The 25,618-nt window shown below is 36.9% G+C and overlaps 2 protein-coding genes across 2 annotated transcripts; both read left to right on the forward strand.

Annotated features, from left to right (window-relative positions):
- The first annotated feature begins 2,789 nt into the window (after nt 1-2,789).
- On the forward strand, nt 2,790-3,254 carry LOC146004858 (uncharacterized). The gene has a single exon (XM_083143882.1). The coding sequence runs from the start codon at nt 2,790-2,792 to the stop codon at nt 3,252-3,254; it is 465 nt and encodes a 154-aa protein (XP_083000008.1).
- A 17,175-nt stretch (nt 3,255-20,429) lies between these two features.
- On the forward strand, nt 20,430-21,203 carry LOC146004859 (uncharacterized). Its single transcript, XM_083143885.1, has one exon. The coding sequence runs from the start codon at nt 20,430-20,432 to the stop codon at nt 21,201-21,203; it is 774 nt and encodes a 257-aa protein (XP_083000011.1).
- The last annotated feature ends 4,415 nt before the right edge of the window (nt 21,204-25,618 follow it).

Raw genomic sequence — 25,618 nt, forward strand, 5'->3', positions numbered from 1 at the left:
TTTCCCAATTTTTCGGGATTCCGACATTTAGGATTAATTCCAACTCCTGGGGATTCCGGACTTTTTTAGAAACCTGACACTTCGAGATTTCTTGGCTGTTCGAGAATCCCGAGCCTTCCGGATTTCCCGACATTTCAGGAATCCCGAGTGTTCGAGAATTCTAGATCTCTCGGCAAACTTAATTCTTCCGGAAATCTCCAAAGGTCGGGAATATGGACCTCTCGAGAATTCCCTACTAGTCGGGAAACATGACCGTTCGAGATTTCCCGACTGCTCAGGATTCCCGATTGGCCTGGAATCCCGACTTATCTTACAATTTCCCAAGAGTTAGCAAAATGTTGAATAGTAGTTATATATGAACTCTTTGGAGAACTGATGAATGACTAATGCATTCATAGCTAAATTGAGGGTCAATTATGTACTAGGGAGGGATGGCCAACAATTTCAACATTCGGATTACCCGGTTGTGAAAATACCCGGACTCGGATCCGCATCCTGGAACAGGGTACCCGTTACCACATATCCAGATACTAGAACCGGGTACCCGAATCTGTATTTCAGAGCCAAGGACGTGTTTGGGGGGTCCAAGGGGTCCGTACCCTTCTCACTGAAAGATTTATCAAGTATTAAATTTTAAAAAATGCAAATATACTACTTTAGCACTTGTTGTTCGATTTCCTCTGAATGTATTGGAAGAACCTGGCTCCCCCACGTGGAAGTCAGGCACCCTATCGCCTCTTTTATATTGGGGTTAACCCTTCGTCGGGCGCAATATTTAAATTTGTCATAAGTGGCGTAATGTATCAATTTTATACTTTTGATTTTAAGCTTTTCTATTGGTATTTTTATGAATATTATTTAAATATTAATCAATAAAACTATTAATTTAGGATGAAAGGACTAGTTTCTAAGAGTTTTTCGTTGAATTACTTATTTCCAAAATATTGAAAAAAAGAAATGTTTAGATAATTAACAGTAATTAATATTACATTATCGGGCGCAATGTATCAATTTGACACTTTTGGAATGTTTTGATTATTTTTTCATAATGTTTCATTATTTGTTTCTTTTATTTTGGAGGGAGAATTTGTATGTGGGAGGTGATGGGTAAATATTTTTTTATTTTAAAAATTGTTATTAGAACAAAACAGAAAATTCAAAATATTTTCTACAACTCATAAATAGAAGGAAGTATACAAATACAGTTATAATAAAATACAGTGAACTACTACATAATCATTAGTTTCATGACTACAAAAATTCAAACTCTTCTTATAAAAATTAGCATGAGAAAAACATAATGTACAAAGTTGGACTAAAAAAAGTAATTGAAAAATGTTGTTACATGTACATCTAATCGTTATATATCTTTCAGTCGTCTTCATCACTTGATTTGTCATTGGGTAGCTGCTTCTTTGGATAACACTTAACACATACAGTAACTGTGTGTTGTGGGCACACTGGAGACTTACAAGCTTTGCAAAGTTTTCTTGTCAGTTTGCTTCTTCTTGCGTCCTTGCAAACGGCACATCTAACTCGTTTATCCAGTGTCTCATCTCCTAAAACTACATTAGCATTCACTATATAGAAAAGTATGGAGTGAAAGTGGAAGCATTACAAGAAACACGCTGGAAAGGACAAGGAATGATAACATCTGGAAAACATATACTGATGTATAGTAGAGGAGAAACTGGTAATAATGGTACAGGTTTCTTAATCCAAAGGTCTATCAAACCAAGTATTATTAACTTTACAGCAATTAATGATAGGATGTGCTCAGTCAGAGTTAGAGCAAAATTCTTCAATATCACAATGTTTTGTGTGTATGCCCCCACAGATGAAGCAGAGGAGGAGGAGAAATATGCTTTTTACTCAAAATTAGAAGAAGAAATAAATCATGTACAAAGACGCGATGTAAAAATCATACTAGGGGACTTAAACGCCAAAATAGGAATAGAAGAGATGTACAGAAGCATAATTGGGAAAGAAAGTCTGCATGAAGTAAGCAATGACAACGGAATGAGATTGATAGACTTTGCAAGCAGTAAAGAAATGGTAATTAAAAGTACTTGGCTTCCACGAAAAGACATAAAAAACGAGACCTTGGTGTCTCCAGACAGCCACACGAGAAACCAAATAGATCATGTTATAATAGATAGGAGACATGCCAACAGATATTATGGAGATCAGTAGTTGTAAAAGTGCTGATGGAGACACAGACCACCACTAGTGAGAATCAAGTATATACAGAAAATTGATGTGAAAATATCAAAAAAGGAAAGTAAGAACATGAAACATAATGTAGTGGAACTCAGGAATTACAGAGTTAGAGAGGAATACCAAGAAAAACTCATGGAGGCACTAGAAACAAGAAAGGATATATGGGAGAAAGGAGAACTAGAATGTAAGTGGCAAATATTAAAAACAGTAATAGGTAATGTAGCAGAGGATACATTGGGTAAGAAACAAAACAAGAAGAGAGAACAGTGGTTTGATGAAGAATGCTCAATACTAATACAGGAGAGAAACGATGCCAGAAAAAGGATGCTTGAACAGAGAACAAGACAGGTAGTGTAAGAATATAGAGAAAAGAGGAGAGAAGCAGATAAGGCATGTAGAACCAAGAAAAGACAATTTGAGAGAAAGAAAATAGAAGAGTTAGATGAAAGAAAGATGGAAATGAGATACGAAAGTTTTATGAGAGAACAAGAGATCTGAAGAAAGGATACCAACCCAGAGCAGTTTTCTACAAGGGTAAAGAAGGAAACCTCATTGGAGACAAAAGAAAGATGATGGAAAGATGGCAGGAGTATTTCTGTGAATTACTTAACGGAACCAATGAGGAGGATAAAGAAGAGGGGAAAAGCGATGACGAAGAGGAAGAAATCAGTGTGGAAGAGGATGAAGATATAATACGAACTTCAGAGGATGTAAAAGATGCAATAAAGTCTCTAAAGTATAATAAAGCGCCAGGAGAAAATGTCATAGAATCGGAGCTGTTGAAATATGATGGAGAGGAAGTGAAGAAGGCCATATATGAAGTGATAGAAGAAGTTTGGATAAAAGAAGAAATGCCCATAGACTGGACAATAGGAATAATATGCCCGATACATAAGAAAGGAAATAAAGCTAAGTGTGAAAACTACCGCGGAATAACACTACTGATGGAACTTATAAAGTATTTGGTAATCTTTCAGAAACACGATTGGAAGATTGGATGGAAAGAATCATGGAGATTACCAAGCAGTATTTAGAAAAAATCGCTCCACGATGGACCAGATATTTTTACTGGGCCAAGTGCTGGAGAAGTACTATGAGTATAACAAAGAACTTCAACAACTATATGTCGATTTTTAAGAAGCATACGATAGCCTGGAAAGAAATAAGATCTACAGTATAATGGAAGAGTTTGGAATCCCAAGAAAATTGATAAGACTGAAACAACGGCATGTAAAGTCAGAGTTGAACAGGAAATGACAAATATGTTTATAGTAGAGAAAGGACTGAGACAGGGAGATTTACTTTCTACAATACTATTTAATTTAGCATTGGAAAAAGTAATCCGAAAACTACCAATCAACCCTGGAGGAACAATATGAAATAGACTAACACAAATAGTAGCCTATGCAGATGATGTAGCTTTAATAGCAAGGAAAAAGCAAGATATGGAAGAGAGTTATCAAGTGTTAGAAGAGAAAGCTCAAGAACTAGGACTGGAAGTGAACACAAATAAAACCAAATATATGAAGATGGGAGATCCAGAAAGAGGCAGAAGAATAAATGGAAAATAATATGAAAGAGTGGAAACCTTTAAATATTTGGGCTCAATAATAACAGTAGAGAACAAGACAACTACAGAAATACAGGAAAGGATAACAAGTGGAAATCGATGCTATTTTTCTTTGCCAAATATGTTAAAATCTAAGAATGTTACTAGGAACAAAAAAATTAAAATATATACAACAATATTAAGACCCATAGTAATGTATGGTTCAGAAAGTTAGGTGATGTCGGTAAGAGAGGAAGATTGGTTGTTAAGGTGGAAAAGGAAAATACTGAGAAGGATATTTGGAGCGGTAAGAGATAAAGAGGGATGGAGAATGAAAACAAATATGGAAGTACAGGAATTGTTTAATCAGTCTGATATTGTAGTGAAGATCAAACAGGGTAGAATACGATGGGCTGGGCATGTTCTGAGAATGGAAGAAGCACGGGTTGTCAAGATAATATTTAATGGAAAACCGGAAGGGAGAAGGAGAAGATGTAGGACCAGGAAAAGATGGATTGATGACGGGGAAGAGGACCTAATAAGATTAGGAGTTAAAGGATGGAGATGAAAATCAGAGGATCGAGATGAATGGAAGGAGGTAGTCAGGAAGGCCAAAGACCTACATGGACTGTAGCGCCGACAAGTAAGTAAGTAAGTATATTTTGAGGGCGGTACCTTTTCAAAGCATTTTGCAGGGATGAAGTACTAGTTCGTTGCTCAGATTTCGAAGAAACAGTCGTTTTTTCCTTAATACATTGCCATTCACCAAGTATAAGACCTGAGCATTGATGCCAGCTCTATTGAGCATTGCAAAGAAAATGACCATTGGCCAACGAATAGTTGTGCTTGCAGTTCTCAAGAAAACTAGAAAACAAATCACGAAGAGCAGCCAGGTTATATGTTGTCTTCCTTTCGTCTCTCGTTGCTCTGTCATCAAATCTTGTACATTTCAATAAAAACTTAAAACGTTTGATACTCATGACTAACCGGAACTTTTCAATTCCATCACCATCTGTACCCAAGAGGTCTTCTAAGCTCTGGCGATTTCCGTGGTATGTGCCAGCGAGATACAAGAGACCTAGAAAAACACACATTTCTGGTATATCTGTTTCACGTGCATCACGCTGACGGCAAAGTGAGTGCTGAATGACACGTATATATTCATTTGTGTGATTGGTAATCCTTTCTAGCATATCTTGTTTGAAAAACATTTCCCAAAACTCTCGCTCAGTCTTACATTGCCTAGAGGCTCCAATTACACCTGGCAAGCGTGTCAGATGGTTTTGAGCAGGAACACGCTGATTACCTACACGAGAAACCAACTGTCACCTTGTAACTCCGTCTTTTCCAAGAATGTACAAATTAGAATGAGGGTCTAATTCTTCCTGAACTACTCCTTCTTCATCACTTTGTTTCGTATCGGAATTTTCATAGCGTTCTCCTACTTCATCCTTGTCATCTACATCAGATTCACCACCCAAATCTTCAAATTCAAAGTGATTTTCTTCTTCATTATTGTCTAACAGTAATTCACTCACTGAGTTCAAATCACTTGGGTTATTAAAGTTAAAAAGTCTACTGGAGCTTGCCATGTTATTCAGACAAAACATACAATAAAAACACGCAGAACAAACCATTAAACAAACACAGACAAAATTTGACACTAGTAACTTAAAGAAGACAAGCAATAACACAATCGGGCGCACTGTATCATTTTGATACAAAGAGCTACGGGCACTGACTAACGCCTTGTACACAGTTTTCCAGTCGACTGACGTGGAGTAGGTGTAGAGGGAGGAAGGTACAAGAGGAGTGGTGCGGAGCTAGGAACGGAGCGAGAAGTGACATCAAAATTTCGCCATGTTGTACAGTCACGGACACTTCTGGCTTGTAACGACCTTATTGAAGAAGCACTGAAGCAAGCCATCCATGTCTGACCACCAAGCGCCTTGTGACTAGACAACCCAACCAGCATTTCAATTTTGCGGCTTGTATACCAGTCACGGGTATACATCATACACTATAGTCACTACATATAAATTGAGTAGTGATGCCAAAGATAAATACGAGATGAAGATTGTCGATCGTAATGTCTCGTGTTCTCGACATGGAATAATACTCGGTCACGTTACGTTCCATTATTTAATGTTGTTTGGGAACGAACCTGACGGACTGGGTTTATATTTTCACTCCTTGCATTATAGTAAATTCCATATTTTACAATTATATTAATGCTTTGAACGAAAATAATACCCAGAAAAACATCGAACACACGTACACACCACTCTTCTCACACACATGCACGTGAAAACAAACACATAAAGCTAAGTTTTAACTTCCAAGTGAATGTCCAAATAACAGTAAATGAAGCAGCACGATGTGCGAAACATGGAACTTTTCACAGAAAGAATGCGTTTATTTTTGACATACGTGGTTTATATTAATACACAATGAAACAATTATGAGAGAAATTAAGATGCATTTTTGTCTTCAGGTGTTGAGAATAGAAACAGACAGACTGGAAAAAAGAAAATATGGTGTTATTGATAGAGTGTTGGTTAGCGTACAGAGCTTTCACCAGTGAGATCTAGGTTCGATCCCCACCAAAGACAATTTTTTTTATTCTTTTCTATTAGTGAAGAAGTATGTACTATTGTTTTCTAGGCATTTTGTGAAAAGAATACACATCAAATTTCTTCCTTCAATCTGTATTTTCATTCTTCTAATAAGTTCTCTATCACAAGGGGATGTCCTCCTCCGTAGTCGAGCGGGTTAAGGCGTTCACTCTTCTTGAGATCGTTCGCTGCGGGACGGCGTAGGTTCAAATCCGGCTCTGGTCGGAATTTATTCGGCCTACGTATAGGCAACCCACCATCGTGAGGAAATTGGGAAGCTCCGAGTGAGTGAGCGTAACCTGGTCAAGAAGACCTACAGCCACAGCTGGGGGTTCGTCGGGCTGATCACCCGTCACCCCGATATTGGTTTAAGACCTCCACGCTATAACAGGTGACGGAGGAACAGTGTGGGAGGGAGACCAGCAGTCGGTAGTTAAGCCAAGGCCCTTCAAGGGCTGTAGCGCTGTGGGTTATGTTATCACAAGGAGATATAGAGATTCTCAATCTAGGCGATAGATATCTTCTCAATGGTTCCGTAGCTACGATTCTCCAGTCCCTTCCACCCACTTGTCTTATTTATTTACTTTATTCATATCAACTCACGAAATACCATGAATCTAACGAAAACACACAGATATAGTTAGAACAAGAAACACACCAGACTCGAGTTCTGGCTTTTTTGCGAGGGTGATTATTCCAGTGTGTGTGTTTATCATCTTTGTCTAAAATAAATTCCTCATTATTGCCGTGATTAACCTGGGAGAGACCAAAGAGACTGAAATAACAAAAGTACAGAAAATGCAAGACACATCTGCCTAGGCATGTTATGCCTTGGGAATTAGCAATCTGAAAATTAACTTGCGTTTCAGTCGACTACTTGCGAAAGAGTTTCGAGTTGTCTCATTTGGAGTGTTGGTTATCGTGTCGGACTAACATGCGCGCAACCCGAGTTCGAGCACAGTGGAAGGGAAGTTTTTTTGTCTAGTTTCTTCAAATCTTATTTATAAAACTGAGGTTTCTGCAAAACCTTTTGAATTGCATGCCACTTCGTATGTTGGTAATCTGAAAGCAGCAAAGATGAAAATTTGATGTTCCGAAACGACGATGTATTTGTGTATGTGTTCAAAAAACGCAGTTATTAATTAGTGAAAAGCATGCAACCACGAGATCATTGAGAACGCTTCCTGGTTGTCAGTGCTGATATGGCAGTAGCCTAGCTACAGTCTGTCAACACACACCAACTTTCACGTTCCCCGTAAAATTATTACCTTTCCACGTTTCAAAATCATGAGTGCTGTCTAAAGCAATACTTTGATACTTGCGTTTGCATGTTCGAATCTAAAGTAATATCAATTTTTTTTCCCAGCAAATGACATTGAAACCATTAATAACTGTTTGCAATGTGATATTGATATAATATACTGCTGGACAAAAAAAACCGGACACTTGCATTTTTTGTGATAACGCAATGGGTCGATAAAAGCTCTGATTCTAGGGCTAACTAAATGTTGCAGAAACTGAATTTAAGTACGAATGCATAAACAAAGTCCGAGCCTATGAATGGTGCATATGGTACTACATGATCTGCCGAACATTCTGTAATATACCTGCTAGCTGTTATTGCAATTCAGATGTCAAATATTAAAGTGTCCGGTTTTCATTGTCCAGCAGTATAAAAATGAAGAATTTCGCTTAAAACAACTTATAAATATATTAAATTATGTGGATACCTGATCTGAAACGTACGATGCACGATCAGAGAGCCTGAATGTTGCATTGAAAACTGCAGAGAACAATGACTGACTTATGAACAGTGAAAGGTTTTTCCATGATGCAATGGGATTTTATTTATAACTATAAATAAACAAGCCAGAAGGACACAGGTTGGTATGATGAACTAAATTGTAAACTAAAAGTTTTAATTGAAGAAACAAAACACGTTCACGGTTAAAAATAGGGCATTCAATGTCAGGCGCGTTACACTAACTGAAAGACTATTTTCAAAATTAATAGTATCACCCGTTTTTCACCTTTTTCTCTGTTGTCACACATATCAATTTCCTCTATTTCCTCTATATTCTCTGTATACTCATTGGGACAAACACCAAGCTCGAACCGAGTATTGGTAAGTTGGATACGCGGTTTAGACACAAGTGATTGGGATCCCACTTTAAACTATAGATCCAGTTTTCTTACTGTGGATAAAGTGGACATGAAAAGAAAAAAAAATAGAGGAAAAGCGCTTGAACGTTTCGATGAGTTCCAAGTGCCTTGATGATTTTCAAGTGGTCAAGTAGCCCCATGGTAGCGGAAAGAAAACTTTGGGTCCGATTCCAGTTTTATTGCTTTTTAAAAACTCGAGCAACTAATAATTGCATTTTATTTAATAAATTATTGGAGTAAAGGTTAAATACATTTTTACTTTATTTTTGGGTTGAAATCTTTACCGTTTTAAATTTTATTTGTAAAAATTATTTTTTACTATAGTCTTTTCACATGTCTCATCATTTTACAAACATACTCAATAAAATGTGATGCCTGGCGAAAAGCATATATTTCTTTCGAGAAAATAATCCAGAAATACATATAATACTATTCACAAGAAATTATCGTAATCGTTTGGAAAACAAAATTCAATTCAAAATTCAACAATTCGCACAGCAAATCAAATAAGAATGTTCGCAATAAATAAATTGAAATATATAGTCGCTCCAGTTAAGAAAAAAATTGGAGGCAATCAAACGGGAATCGAACCCAGTATCTCCTGCGTGTCAAGCTAACACGCTACCACCATACAACCTGGTCTTCTGTCAGTAGGACAGTGAGTAACGCTTGCTAAGTTTCTAATCTTTGAAGCTCTTGTAATTTTTATTGTGTGTAACGGAGTTATGTTTACTTCAACATTTGAGCACACAATCCAAACATAAGTAAATTCTGTTCACAGAAAACATGGGTTTTCTGCACATAATTACGGAGCATGCGCTCTGTCAAGGACTAGAAGGAACCTCGCAAAAGTTACCGAAGCTTCTCTGCGGTGCTGACAGTTGGCCCCAGAGTCACGTGGTATCAGTGCTTATCAGTCGACATGACCTTGTGCCTGCAGAACCAGCACACTGAAATGAACGAAGGTATTTTACGTGATTTGTAAGCTGGAACAAAACACGCCACGCTTTACAACAGACAGAGGTTTGCCTTTAGCTTTCGGACAGACAAACCAAACTACGCATACAGACAGAGTATAATGTTAGATAAAAGGAAATTATTTCTCCGTCTCCTCAAACTGACAATTTTATTGCCTTTTTCTTTGGAGTTATTTGAATACAGAAACGGATTATATTATAATAATAATCCTATAGCGCAACAGCCCAATATTGGGCCAAGGCTTATCTACCGACTGCTGGCCTCCCTCCCACGCGGGCCACCAGGGGGGCGTGGAGATCTGCAGCCAGACTAGGTGGACGGGTGGTCGGCCCGACCAACCCCCAGACGTTATAGACTTCGCGACCGGAAGAAACAAAGGCTATGCTTTTTTAAGATTACACTGAATAATTGTTATTTGATTAGGAAACTAAAAATGACTTCAGTATTCCTATGCAGTACACAACAGATTCTAAACACACTCCAAAACATACTAGTGTTCGTTTCAAAGTATTATTTCAACAAACAAGACATAAAATAAAGGACATGCTCAAGAAAAAATATGTTTCTGTGATTATCAAATGCATTACGTGGTTAACATCAAGTTTGGATCTGCCAGTTATCCAAATATTATTAATTTTGAAAATAGTATTTCAGTTAGTGTAATGTGCTTTCACTGTTCATAAGTCAGTCATTGTTCTCTGCAGTTTTCAATGCAACATTCAGGCTCTCTGATCGTGCATCGTACGTTTCAGATCAGGTATCCACATAATTTAATATATTTATAAGTTGTTTTAAGCGAAATTCTTCATTTTTATTCTTTCCATATATTATATCAATATCACATTGCAAACAGTTATTAATGGTTTCAATGTCATTTGCTGGGGAAAAAAATTGATATTAATTTAGATTCGAACATGCAAACGAAAGTATCAAAGTATTGCTTTAGACAGCACTCATGATTTTGAAACGTGGAAAGGTAATAATTTTACGGGGAACGTGAAAGTTGGTGTGTGTTGACAGACTGTAGCTAGCCTACTGACAACTAGGAAGCGCTCTCAATGATCACGTGGTTGCATGCTTTTCGCTAATAAATAACTGCGCTTTTTCAACACATACACAAATATATCGTCGCTTCGGAACATCAAATTTTCATCTTTGCTGCTTTCAGATTACCAACATACGAAGTGGCATGCAATTCAAAAGGTTTTGCAGAAACCTCAGTTTTATTAAAAGATTGGATGAAATTAGACAAAAAAAAGAACTTTCTTTCCGCTGGGATCGAATTCGGGTTGCGCGCATGTTAGTTCAACACGCTAACCAACACTCCAAACGAGTCAACACGAAACTTTTTCGCAAGTAGTCGACTGAACTGCAAGTTAATTTTCAGATTGCTAATTCCCAAGACGCTCACTCACTCGGAGCTTCCCAATTTCCTTATTTTTTAAATATGTTGTTTATAAGTAACATAGTTCCATAGTTATGAAAATGTTGTTTCCACCTAATATAGTTCCTTAGTTATGAAAAATATTGATTTTGCCTAACATAGTTCCATATTTATGAAATTTTGTTTTTACCTAATATAGTTCCTTAATTATGAAAAATGTTGTTTCTCTCTAACGAAGTTCCTTTGTTATTAAAAATGTTATTTATACCTAAAATAGTTTCATATTTACAAAAAAGCTGATTCTACCTGATACAGTTCCTTTGTTATGAAAAATGTTGTTTCTACCTAACATATTTCCATATTTATGAAAATGTTGTTTCTACCCAACATTGTTCCTTAGTAATGAAAAATGTTTTTTCTACTTAACATAGTTCCTTAGTTTTAAAAAAATTGAATCTACTCATCATAGTTACAAAGTTATGAAAAGAGTTTTTTCCACCTAACATATTTCCGTAAAAAGGTAAGAAAGGTAATGTGTCCCCCTGTGCTTAACATAACGCCATGAAGGCGTATAAGGGGTTTGGGGGTATTGCCCCATACTTTCTTGATCCGGTCATGAGTGGGTGTGATGTGATCAGAATCGCGCCCCTGACCGCCTTTACCCACCAGGGTTTCCCCTAGGTTCTCATGTCATTCGACGCTGGGTGGGCACCGGGGCTTCTTCCAACGTTAGAAAATTTTCCGGATTTGAACAGGCGGGGTTCGAACCCGGGACCTTGAGCATGGTAGTCAGACGTGTTACCGGCCTTTTTATTATTATTATTTATTTCACCAGCATATATACAAAATAGGTCTGTTTACTTACATAATTTTTCTTAAAAGTATTGCATAGAATTTTTAACATAGTAATTAATATAGTAGGAGTCCCATTTTCGGTATATGATACAAGATGTTTGGCGTAAACATGCATTTGTACCTGTAATATAAATATACATTTCTTCATATATTAAATACATGTTTACACTTCACCAGTATACAATTATTGTTTTCTAAACAACACTGGGGTAGCTTACAAAATACTCATACATTTTTGGATATTGTAACATTTTCTATCTAGTTCTTTTTAAATAAAATGTGAACAAAATGCTATTGCTCTCATGCTTAATACAAAATACAAAATATATTGCATTACCTATTAACCAAATTACTGCATTGTTTTTCTTTTCTGGAAAATATTTGAAATCTGGTCTTGTACACATAGACGGTTGAAAGTACTGGGGTGCTGTTCGACATATTTGTCCTAGATATGTCGTTAGGCATTTCCAAATTCCCTTTACTCCATTACATGTTACTATTCTATGCTCAGTGGTGTCTATGTCTCCACATATGTGGCATTTATTAGTTGCTAATCGCTTGATATTACGAAAGCGTTCATTAGCTTGTATAATATCATGTATTACATTATACCAAACAATATACACTGATGTATCCAGAAATTTCTTATTTAAATTTTTCCAAATATTTTTCCATCTGTTATTGGGAAAATGTTTTTTTTTTTTTTTCAATGCGGTGATTCGGTATCTTCAACTGATTGTGAAACAGTGTATATTGAGAGAGTTTTACATCTTCAACTTTTGGCGGAAGCACAACATAACTGAATTCTTGCATCAAACTTCGTAGATATATCGCTCCTTTGTTTACTCTGCGTAGATCCGGCGGATTTTGGGGTGGAAATTCCTCCGTCCATAACTGTATCCATAATGATGTAATGGAATTTTCAATGATATAGAGCGTATACGATCGTGCCAGGAATAGGGATTTGCATTCGATCTAAATATTTGTGAGCTCCAATCCGCCTTTTAGTTTCATTTGCCATAGATTGGATAGTGGTATTCGAAAAAAATTTCCATACCACATAAACCAACCAAGTGCTGAATTCATTATTCTGAGGTATGTTTGATTGATTGGGATCACTTGGGCCGTGTAGTTTAATTTACTAAACATATATGTTTGCAAAAACCACACTCGTTGTATCATGTTCAACTGTCTGCTTCGCATTTTATAACATTGTATGCGAATGTCTCTCGCTATCTTTTGCTAATTGAATTCTAACATTTGTTCCTAAAATTATTCCTAATATTTTAATTTCCTGGATATTTTTGATCCCATGTGCCAAAGGATAGCGCCTTTGATTTTTCCATATTTATTTTTGCCCCACTAGCACGGCAGTATATATGTATCGCTGCCATCATTTTTTGCATTTGGTCGTTGGTGGTGATACAAGCAGATAGATCATCTGCGAAAGAAAACACTTGGTTTTCCTTAAAGTAGTTTTCCTGGTATATTGCAGCAAAGGATCCAGGGTTAAAGCAAACAATAGCATACTTAGTGGACATCCTTGCCGAATTAATCTTGATATATTTATTGGGGACGACAGGAATCCATTGACCATTATCCTAGATGTGACCTGTTGTTAGAAACCTTTCAAAACATTAATACATTTATCACTGACTCTATATGCGTTTAGCACCTCAAACAGGTAGTCATGCGACACTAAATCAAACTCTTTTTTTTAAATCAAAAGAAAGCACACATGCATCAAGTTTCTGCACCATATAATATGATATCAGATCGCGAATCCCTCCAAGTGCACTGAATATGTTATGATTTTTGCGAATTCATGTTTGTTTCTCGCTGATTATCCGTGGTAAAATTATCTTTAACCTATTTGCTAAGATCTTTACCATTAATTTATAGTCACAATTTAGTAATATTATTGGTCTGTAGTCGTCTACTTGTTTTGTGTGTGGTTTTTTCGGTATCAATATGATGATGCCTTCATTTTGTAAAACTTTTCCATTTTTAAAGGCATCTTGTACGATTTTGATTAGATCATATTTTATAATCTCAAAAAACTACAAATAAAACTTGTAACCAATACCATCTTTTCCAGGTGCTCCTTTAAGGTGGCATTTTCGTAACGCTTCATATACTTCTTCTATTGTTACTTCAGTATCTAAAACTTGTCTATCCTATTCTTGCAAACACCTAGTTAGACATTTTAGTAGTGTCTCTCTTGCTTCTGATTCCCCCTCCCCGGTCTGATAAAGCTTCCCATAATAGTCATAAAATGTTTGCATGATTCCTGGCTGACTCACATGGGATTCTCCACCTGAATCCACAATATTGTTTATCATGAGTGTTTTCTGTTGAGTTTGCATCTGTACATAGTGATACATCGAAGTTCTTTCATCTTGAATTAAATTCTTGGAATTGAATCTATTGGCATGCCTTCCATTTGTTGCCTCTGGAATGTTAAGATTTTGGCTTTATACTGATATAGGGATTGGTAATTTTTGGTGACATCTCTCCCTTGACATGCCTCGTGTAAACACTGGTAATAAAAGTTGATCAATCCGTTTCTGTCTTTTGCATTATCTTTTCGATACCAGCAAGTAAAAAGTTTTTAATTTTGTTTTTTTCATATCGAACCCACCAGTCATTATCATTACTGTAATGCTTTTGTTTATACACCATTCGGCCCATTTTTGTGCAAATATTTCATTGATATGTGGAAGCTATAAAAACTGTATATTTAGCTTCCAATATGAAGGACCCCCTGACTAGTTTTGTTTCTTCCAGGTTAATTGTCATTTTTACTGCCATATGATCAGTAAAGGGCGCTGACAATGCTTCTATGGATGTTATATTTTTTATTTGATCCGTATTTGTGTATAACCTATCGATTCTCGATCCAGATTTATTATTAAAATATGTAAATATTATATCCTGTCTCTTCTGTAACCAGTGCTGGCCTCTTTTGATAGGCTCCTCTACAATCGCTGTGATTTGATTAAAATCACCCCCAAGTATTATTTTAGATTCATTTAACGGAAGGAAATATAATATGTCCTGATTATAAAATTGTTTACGTGATTGACTATTTTGATTGCCTGAAGGCGCATAAATATTTACAAAAGTATAGTTGGTACTTTGGAAGCTAATGCCTCTTCCATCTACTAAGTTTTTTACGTGATTAATGGTTATGCCGTTTCTAACAAGTGTTGATGCCACACGGACATTTGTACCAGTATTAACTATGGCTTCGTAACCATATATTGATAGGAAGTCACACATTCAAACTTCCTGCAAAAACAATACGTCTGTGGAGTGTACCCTTACAAATTCTTCTAACATTTTACAGGCGAAAAGATTCCATTAATATTAATAGTACATATTCTAGTGGTATACACCATTAATAAATGAATAATGGAGCACACAATTAATAGTACTTTCCAATCTCCCCTCATAACGTTGAAAAAAATGATACAAATAACAAATGAAATATATAATTAAATTTCCCTTTTTTGGGTATACTTCTTCTTTTCATTACTCTATTCATACCTCCTACCTCCTCTCTCACTGATCTCCTCTTCGCCACTGTGTTCTCGCTACCTTTCGAAGTATTCTTCGTCCGTTTTTTGCACACATCTGATGAGATTTTTTCCACTTTGACACTGAAGTGACACTTTCGTCACTTTCTTCTTCTGTATTCAATTCACTTTCCAGCTCACAGTCTTTCGATGGTACCTTGTCCTCCTCTTTTGAGCCGTTGTCCTTTGCCGCTGGGATAGGACGACGATTAACTGAGTTCCCTGGTGGGAACATTGGCACATTCTTTATCCCCTTACCTTGCGTTTGTTCTTTTATCACCTTTTGTAGACTTTCCGACCTGCTTTGATTATTATCTGGTTGAAAGTGATTTTTCACGTTCCAGGAACTCCCCTTTTCCACTATTATATCACTATAATTTCTCTCTCGGTGTTTATTCACACGAAGCATTGTTATCTGATGACTATCACATTGCCAGCTATCGTGTCCTTCTTTTCCACACGCCCTGCACGTTCTCGGCTGTCCGTCGTATATCACATGGCACTGATGAGATTTTACTGTAATGAACGACGGAATCGGTTTCTTTAGTTCCATTTTCACTATTCTCACCCCCTTGTAAACTTGATATTTAAAGTTTTCAGACCACGTTTCTTTGTCTATACATTCCACCTTCTAAAATTCCGTCATTTTTTCTTTCACACAGTCATCATCTAATTCTAGTGGTAAGTTGAACACTCTTACCGCTTTTCTTTCCCTCCCCGCATCACTCAGAAGCACTTTTACAGATCCATCATTATCATAGCAAAAGTTTGTTTCTGGACAACATTTCTCTAATATTCGCGTCATTATTGCTTCTCTGATACATTTTACGAAAACACATCGAAAATGCGTAGGTATTTGTATTCCCAAGATCTGATCTACGTGGAGTTGAAATTGTCAATGTATAAAGTCATGAATTTCTCGCGCAGACGGCCTCGGTGCCCCAAACGGAAAACGTATCTGGATGGTATTTTGTCTAATGATATTTATCTTTTTACTATTCTAAAGTACTTTTCCAATTCTACTTACTCGCCAGCCAACTGCACTAAACGCCACAAGCAACACACACAAGGCACTTCCGCTCGTTGTTTTCTGAAGGCAACTTTTCACTGACCTTCAGAGAGCAACTAGTTTCCGCGTCCGCTTTCTCTGAAGGCTTCCACGGAACTCTCCCGACTGAGCCACCGTGACCACTAGGAACAGAATTGAATGTTCTCTTTGTTTCCTGTTTATGCTTTTTAATTGCTAATATTGACTGTAATTGGCTGGATTTGGAAATTGATTTGAGTAAGTTATCAATAAGGAAGTTTTTGTTTAACCTACGTGTGTTGTGTAAAGCATTATGTCACTTCGTTTTGGCCTGTAAGCACATAATATGCATAAAACAGAATCAGTCTCCTTTACGGTATAAAATTATTATTACTATTATATTTACACTACTTACATGTGACAATGTTTTCCCAGTGTCAATTGAAATGTGATGTTTTGTTATAAAATCCAAGACAAATATCATATTTATGAGTACTTCATTCATTTGTTTTCAGGAAATATTTCAATTTGCTAACAGAAGATTTCTAAAGGGAAGCACCTTGTAGCTGGATGGTAGAGAGTGTAATGTGCCACGATACAAACATTTATCTGTGCATTTGTTAGCATGTACTAGTATATTTTTTAATTAGACTATCCTGAAATCTGTGCTACATGTATGGCAGTTGACGAGTACATACTATTATAAAACAGAATGTGCATTAAACACAAGTGTATCTGTGTCAAACAATAAATTTTCTGTCTCAGGATCTTCTAGATCATTCATTAGTATGAATTGCACCTAAGTTTCTCGAAAATGCATTTTACTCCTGCATCACTTAATTTTTGTTCATTCACTCACTCGCCCTCTAGCCTTCTTAAACCCGAAGGTTCATGGCTGCAGCAACACAGGCCTTCCATCTGTCCCTATCTTGAGCAAGATCAATATACTCTTTCCCATCTCTACCGATTTCCTTTAGGTCCATCTCAACGTTGTCCCTCCATCTTCGTCTTGGCCTTCCTATAGGTCTCTTACCATCAGGTTTCCCAACAAGAATCCTGTGAACTAGTCTTTCCTCTCCCATTCGTGCCACATGACCTGCCCACCTAAGTCTTCTTGATTTAATCATTCTAATAATATCTGGACATGAATACAAACTATGTAGTTCTAAATTATGTAACCTTCTCCACTCACCTGTTTCCTCATCCCTTTTAGGTACAAATATTTTCCTAAGGATCATATTTTCAAATACTCTCAATTTGTGTTCCTCTTTCAATGTAAGGGACCAAGTTTCACATCCATATAATACTACAGGCAATATTACTGTTTTGTATATTTTAACTTTTAGTTTCTTAGATATTAAACGAGAAGACAAATGTTTATGAAGAGAGACGTAACATGCATTTCCTGAATTAAGCCTACTTTTTATTTACTCTTTAATAAAATTTTCATTTGTTAATATTACTCCTAAGTATTTGAATTTGGAAGCTGGTTTAAACGAGTTGTTATCAATAATTATATATTGATTATTACCTAACACTTGGTTTCAGCCTGTAAGCATATACTTAGTTTTCTCTTTGTTAACTTCCAAACCTATCTCTTTAGCAGTTTTGAAAAATATTTTAGCATTATTCTTAATTGTATTCACATCATCCCCCAGTAAGTCTACATCATCTGCATATGCTAACAACTGAGTCACACCATTTAATTGTAGTCCTTCGTTAGTTTATTTTACCTTCCTTACAGCATATTCTAAGGCAAAATTAAAAAGCAATGGAGATAATGCATCTCCTTGTTTTAACCCATCATGAATTGTAAATTTGTGAGACACATTAATACCCACACGAACTTTACTTTCTGTTTCACTGGAGCATACTTTTATCATAGTAACAAGCTTCTTAGGTATTCCAAACTCGACTAATATATTATATAATTTATCTCTTTGACCGAATCATATGCTTTTTTTAAATCAATGAATAGCTGATGGACATTTTGATTATATTCCCCCTTTTTTCCAGTGTCTGTCTGATGTGAAAAATTTGATCTCTAGTTGATCTGTTATGTTTAAATCCACATTGATAATCACCTATAATTTCATTAGCATATGGGGTTAGTCTTGTTAAAATAATGTTAGATAATATTTTATATGTTGTTGAGAGTAGAGGAATTCCACGGTAATTGCAGTTCATTTTATCATCTTTTTTAAACACAGGAACAATTATGGATTCTTTCATTTCATTAATTTTTGTTCATAATTGAAATTTTTCGATTTGTCTGTGATTGTTAATCTTCATGTACACGGTAAGATATAAACATGTAAATTAAATGGAAAGGATAATCAATTTACTTTTTTATCACACCTTACAAATGATTATGATCTTTCATTTTGTGCAAAAGTTATTTTCAGAATGTCCTGAAAGTGTTATTTTTATGTATTCAATATTCAATTTAATATTTGCACATATAACCATAAAATCACAAAGGTACCACTTTGAAACAGAAAAGTGTGTGCATATGTGAACAAGAGAAGCCCGTTATTTATTTAAGTGCAGCATCAAGTCAGTACTCTTAAGTACGAGGATACTAACACCCACATTTCCCTGCAGTAGAGAAATTTACACTAGGCCTAAGCATCCCTCCACCTAAATATTTTCAGTAATCTTGAATTCTGTCATTGTGTACCAAGAAGTATTCTCAGTATGTTCTAAATGTGTGAAATCTACCATAAATGATAAAAAATATTTTCCAGAATGCACTTTACACACTTGAAGAATATTTAATATTGACAATACTCTTTTCCATCACTTTCTCAGCAGTTTCAAGACTTCTAAAGCACATTAAATGTTACGTGCTTCAAAAATGTGTACGAAAACTGAAATAATTTTTACAGTGAAAAAATGTAGGGTAAGCACTGGTCAAAGGAAAACTGGGGCAAACGGACAGTCCCTAAGAAAAATAAAAATAACTTGGCGTTGAAGTTTTGCTACAGTGCATCGGTTGGCGTTGTGATTTGAAGCCGAACGTTGGCGAGAAGGTGTGTTGAACATCGGTTGAAATCATGAAGAACAATGCCAATTTAGCCATAAAACCTGACCAGGTAAGGGTGATTGTTCTAGCAAAAACCAAAACAGTAAAAATCTGTGTGCGGAACATTAGGATTGCGTGGATTATGATGGTCCGCCAAAGTTGCGCTTTGTAGTGTGGATACGGCATTGCTTCCTCGACATACACAGCCTGTGTCAAAATGCTGCTACCATCTGGTGCGCTTTTTCGAAAATGTAAAGCCTAAGACTACAGGCGGGGCGAACTGACAGGCTTGTGTTGGGGCAAACGGACATGCATAAAGTACATATCATTTAAATACTATAAGGCATTATGTAATTCATTAACTAATTTACATTTGGCACAAAATCGAAAGGGCAAGTGTGAATTGTATGTAATGCGTATGAAGGGCCAGGGGGGAAAACGATGAATGTTCATTCGAGACGATTTGCCAGGAAATGAAAAACTAAGTATTTCTATTCATAAGTACGTCAATATATGCCAAAATAATAATGCGTTTTTCAGGCACTTCTCACCGGTTCCCAACCAAGGCCGTTCTCATTCTTATAGTACAACATCTGAGCTATCAGATGGCGCTGCGATCTCAAAATTGGCGAAAAATCGACATTCATCGTTTTCCCCTCTGGGTCTTCATATTTTACCCTTCAAATGTATGAGTTTCTAAAATAATGCGTACTTGTTACAGGATAGTGCGACATCGTGAACGAACCACAGACCGCTGTTCCTAGACAGATGACAATATGCAGAGGGCTGTTAAAGCAGTAGAAAATGGCATGCCTCTACCTACAGCCGAAGGAACATTGTCTGTTCCGCGGAACACTTTGCGGAGACGAGTGAGTAGCAACGTGTAAATTCCGAAATTTGGAGAGCACACTACGCTTTCAAATGCAGTGGAGGTACAACTGGTGGAACACCTTCTGAAACTATAAGGAACTCCGCAGTTTGGTATATCGGTATGCATTTACAAATGGTGTGCCACATTCCTTTAATGATCTACAAATGGCGGGGAAGGACTGGATTCAAGGATTTTTAGCTCGTCACAAGGAACTAAGCTTCCATGTTGCAGAGGCTCTGTCATATGCTCGCGCCAAATGGCTATGTAAAGCTAGTGTTAACATCTTTTACAATAATTTATCAAAGTTACTAGACGAAGACAATATGTTAGACAAACCTGCCAACATATACAACTGTGGCGAAATAGGCTTGCAACTGATGTACAAACCCAAACGAGACATATCAATGCGGGACAAAAGAGAAGTCGTGATCCAAACGAATTGTGAAAGGGGAGAAACAGTCAATGTTATGGCTTGTGTATCTGCAACTGGCCAGTATGTGCCTCCTTTTGTTATCATGAAGGGTCAAAGATATAATGAGAACTATGAAATTGGCATGTCTTCTGGGACGAAAATAGTTATTTCGGATAGTGGCTACATGCAATGGGAAGAGTTTGCTCATTTTATGGACGATTTCAATAGTGTCAAACCCCCTGGCCCTGTAGTGCTCATTTCTCTTGGACACGGATCGCATTGTTCAGATCCACCAACTCTGGAGAAGGCATTAGCCAATAACGTGCACCTTCCGTGTTTACCTCCACACAGCACACACAAACTTCAGCCGCTCGAAGTTTCGTTCTTTGGGCCACTTAAAACATTTTACAACGACGGCTGTAGAGTTGACGTGCGAAGAAATCCGGGGAAAGGTATCATTAAAGTGGCCTTTGGTGGTATTCTTGCAGAGGCTTGGAATCGTGAGACCACAGTGGGGATGAAGTAAATGGGTTTCATGCGTGTGGGATTCATCCATTTAATCCACAACGCCTGCCTGAGCACGCATTTATTCCTGGAACTGTCCATTAAGTGAATGGTCAAGATCAGCGATCACCAGAACCTTTAGCGACAGACGATGATGCCTCATCCCAAGGACGTTTTCAAGAACTAAACCCCTTGCCATCAACTTCTTGGACTTCGAACAGGGAACGAAAAACGGGGGAATCGCACTTATTAACGGGTCCTTCTTTGATCGCTCGTTTCAAATAAAAAAAACTGACTGCAGCAAATTTAACAACAAGAAAGGCAAAACATGTTAAACGGACTGCAAATGATTTGTGCCGTGCATGCAAAGGTGTGTACAAGCAGGGTCAACACTGGGTGCAGTGCTTAGTGTGCTCTGTCTGGTTCCATGTAAAGTGCATTGCGAATGGAAATTACCCTTACTTTGTGTGTTCTTCATTTGAGAGTAATGACAGTTCATAAATGAGCTAGTGTCCATTTGCCCCTCCCACATATCCGTTTGCCCCGAGATGGTGGGGGCAAACGGACACTGCTACAAACACTGATTCATTTAATAATTTAAAGACCAACGTTCATTATTTTGAATTATACATTCTACTATCTGTTAACTCAATGTTCACACTTTCTATGTCGACCATAATTGTAATTTAATTTCAATAAACAGTTTGATAGTTATTTTGCAATATATCCTTAGTGTGTCCGTTTCCCCGCCCTTACCCTATTGGAACTTTTCCCTTGCAGGTATGCAACCCCCATGAGCAAGAAAACATGTCACACTACACACACTACACACTAAAAGTGCATCAAATTTTTTGACTCCAACGACACGTTTCGGTGCATCATGACACATTTATTTTTATGCATTTAGGTGCATCATTTAGTTTTATGCATTTTAGTGAATCATTTGTCGCATTTATTTTCATGCATTTAGGTGGATCATTCGGTTTCATGCATTTTTAATATGTTGTTGGAGTAAAAAAAATTATGCACTTTTTTATGTAAATTGACACACTTTGAGTTCTGTGTGTACCAAGGGACAGGGACACTCGAAACAACGCGGTGTTGTAGCTGCTAGTGTACCAGACAGAGAGAGAACAGATTATCTAATCTACGTTTATGCATGAAACTGTTAAACTCGTACACTATGGATTACATATCGTTCCGATTAATCTAAAAATGTACATTATCGAGTAAAATAACGAACATTGATTTGATTGTGGAAACGCTGCATAGTGCTTTCGTGCTGTTGCACAAAAAATAATCCTTGGAAAGTCCACGTTAATATATTTGAATGATTGTACATACCTTGACAGAGGAAGCGCCATATTTGTTTCCTTGTCTTCTGCACCTGTCGTTACGTTCCGGCGATTCTAAACCCTTCACACGCACACATGAACACATGCAGATTCAGCCAACATCTTGGGACGCAGTTGAAGTAATAATTTCCTATGCACTATCGATTTAACATTTACACAAGTAACACTTGAACCATTTCGTATGGGCCGCTTGACTTGCAAGCTGAGCATAGAGCTAACGTCTTATCGATGAACACGCGCTGAAGCAACTGAACAGGAGTAATCAGCGTTGCTAGTACAAACCTCTATGAAGAAGGTACTTCCTGTAGCAATAAATGCCATATAATTTACTCATAGATGCAGACTGTCTACCGTAAAACGAATTGAGGCAAGCTGCTTCAAACAACGTTAGCTAGTTAAGAACTGCACAGATGAGTCAGTTCATACAAAGGACATTCCGAAAGTAAGTTAATCATTTTTTTCACAGGGAAGCTGTATTACAAAGTGAGAAAACACATTGCCATAGGAAAATACAATCTTTCCTGAATTCACGACGGGAGGAGTGAGGGCATAGGAGCAATGGCGCATGCGCAGAATGCCGAAGAATATAGACAAGCAGCAGACCGACGTGAAGGAGCTCATTCGAGTGACAAACCAGTATGGCAGAGAGACGTGTCCTGGGAACGTTTTCACAAATGGAAGTCCGTGCCGCACACTAAGCAAACTGAAGTCCGCTATTCGACGCAAGAGAGGAGAGCTCTTGAGTCGAGAGGTTTTGTTCTTGGACGACAATGCAAAACCACACACAGCAAGGGTTACTGCAGAACACATTCGTTGTCTGGGATGGGATAGATTGAATCACCAAGCCTACAGTCCCGATCTTTCCCCATCAGAATTTCACCTTTCTCCTGCTTTAGCCGCGGTGGCTCAGTCGGTAACGCGTCTGACTATCATGCTAGAGGTCCCGGGTTCGATCCCCGGCCGGTTCAAATCCGGGAACTTTTCAAACGTAGGAAGCGGCCCCGACGGAAGCAATGAAGATGTGCTACTGGCTGCGAAGAACTTCCTTCAATCGCTGAGCACCGACCTTTACCAGGAGGGTTGCTTCAAATTAATTTCACGGTAGAGCAAATGTATGAATGTCGGTGGCAAATATGTGGAAGAATAGCCAAAAAATTGTATTTTGTTATGATATTGTATTCTTCTGTTTGTAATAAAGCTTCCCTGTTAATTAAAATGACGAAACTTACTTTCGGAACGTCCCTCCAATATTCGTAGTCTTTGTAACATTTTTTTGTATCGTATACGTCGGTTTTGAGCATCTACGAGTTAATAGTAATGATCAGGATCAATTATCTATCAAATTTAAAGTTCACTTCACGCGTGCATACTATAATCGGGCCAGAAATTATATCGCCCTTTGACCCTCGAATACAGCCCTAGTTTTATGTACAGTGGGATCGATGAGTATTACCGTGCAAATTGTCCATCACCATGTTCGTGCAATTTATTTGACCCAATACGAGCTTCAAAATTTAAATGAAAACTCAAAACAAGCTCCTGACAACTTCTGCACCGGCATACACAAAATTCATTGACTAAAAACACATAGGATGTAAGATAAAAATTAATGAAAATAGTCATGGGCAATTTGCAAAGTAATATTCATGGATCCCACTGTACGTATTGGATTGAGAAACGGAAAGAGAAATACATGGCAAATAAACCATCATCAGTCTGTACTCCGCAATGAGATGATATTAATTAAATGCATGAAATTCCATAGAACAACGTGGGATAAAGAGTTACAATGAATGAAAATTGTGAAAGAGAATTTGTAAATTGTTGTCTTTACGGTTGGCTGTATCTCCTTGAATCATTGAACATCACATAGACCTACCCGATTGTGAAGTGGTAAAGTTGTTGCCTTATATTCAAGGTGTCCCGGATTAGATATCTGCTGGAGGCACATAGTGGTTCTGATCCCACTTTGAACTGTAGGTCCAGTCCCAATTAGCCTATCTGCCCATAAAGTGGACTTAAAAAGACTAAATCTCATTGAACATTGTTGACTCAAATACAAACAAATGAACCTGGTGAAATGTTTGGAAATTGCTCTTTAAAAAATATTTATTCTGTTGTGTTAAAAACTACATGAAGCAAAAAGTGTAATTTCATTAAGCCTATGTACGAATTTCAACTTTGCAGGAATGTTATAATGCAGAACAAATGTTTCAAAAGTTTAAAGAATGTTAAACAATAATTCAATTGTTTAAAAGGTTTCTTAGCAAAATACATACCAATGTGCTAAACGTTATTGATGTAAGTACACGTGAGAAACGTAGTTCTTCATTATATCTATAAACTCATATTTTCTAAATTAGTTAAAGAAGCATGTAACCTAGCATGTTTTTTGTACATAGGTACTACATTTTAAGTGTTTATATACAAAAACTCACGTTTTTCAAGAAAAAAGATTGTTTAGTTTGTGAGATTCACCTATTTCATCTTTCAAATACTCAATCTTGAGGAATATCGCGATATATTGAAAAATCAAAAGCAATTAATATACTTGAGTTTGATATTGATTGATTGATATGTTGTTTTAAATACACTTTATGTACAGTAACTCTAGTAGAGGGTCTGGGTATCTTCAAAGTCGCACTTGGTACGAGGCCTATTATTTTTATTAATTTAAGCACAATGGAAAACCTATTTTGACGATGTTTTTGTCGATTTTATGCTATTGCAAATATGTGATTTTTCACCTCATACTTGGTACGAGTGTCATAATTTCTTTCGAGTTAAATTACGCAACATTGCGATGGCTTGTAATGTGCAATGTTTACGCAACAAGTTATTACGCAAACCCGTATCTAGCGTGTTGTTGGTTATGACGTAATGGGTTTCTTCTGATTGACTTACTGTTTCGGATGTTTTATCCGCGCTTAGGTTACTTAAAGGGTTTTCGCATTACAGATCAGTCAGTATCGTGAGAGTGTTTGAAGAGTACGGATGTGTTGTTGCAGTGTAAAAGTTAAGTATTTAATTTATTTTAAAGCTTCATACTATTTATTATTTTAAGTTTAAAAAGTTTATCAAG

The sequence above is a fragment of the Lepisma saccharinum genome, chromosome 22 (assembly GCF_977018435.1).
Source record: "Lepisma saccharinum chromosome 22, izLepSacc3.1, whole genome shotgun sequence".
NCBI lineage: Eukaryota > Metazoa > Arthropoda > Insecta > Zygentoma > Lepismatidae > Lepisma > Lepisma saccharinum.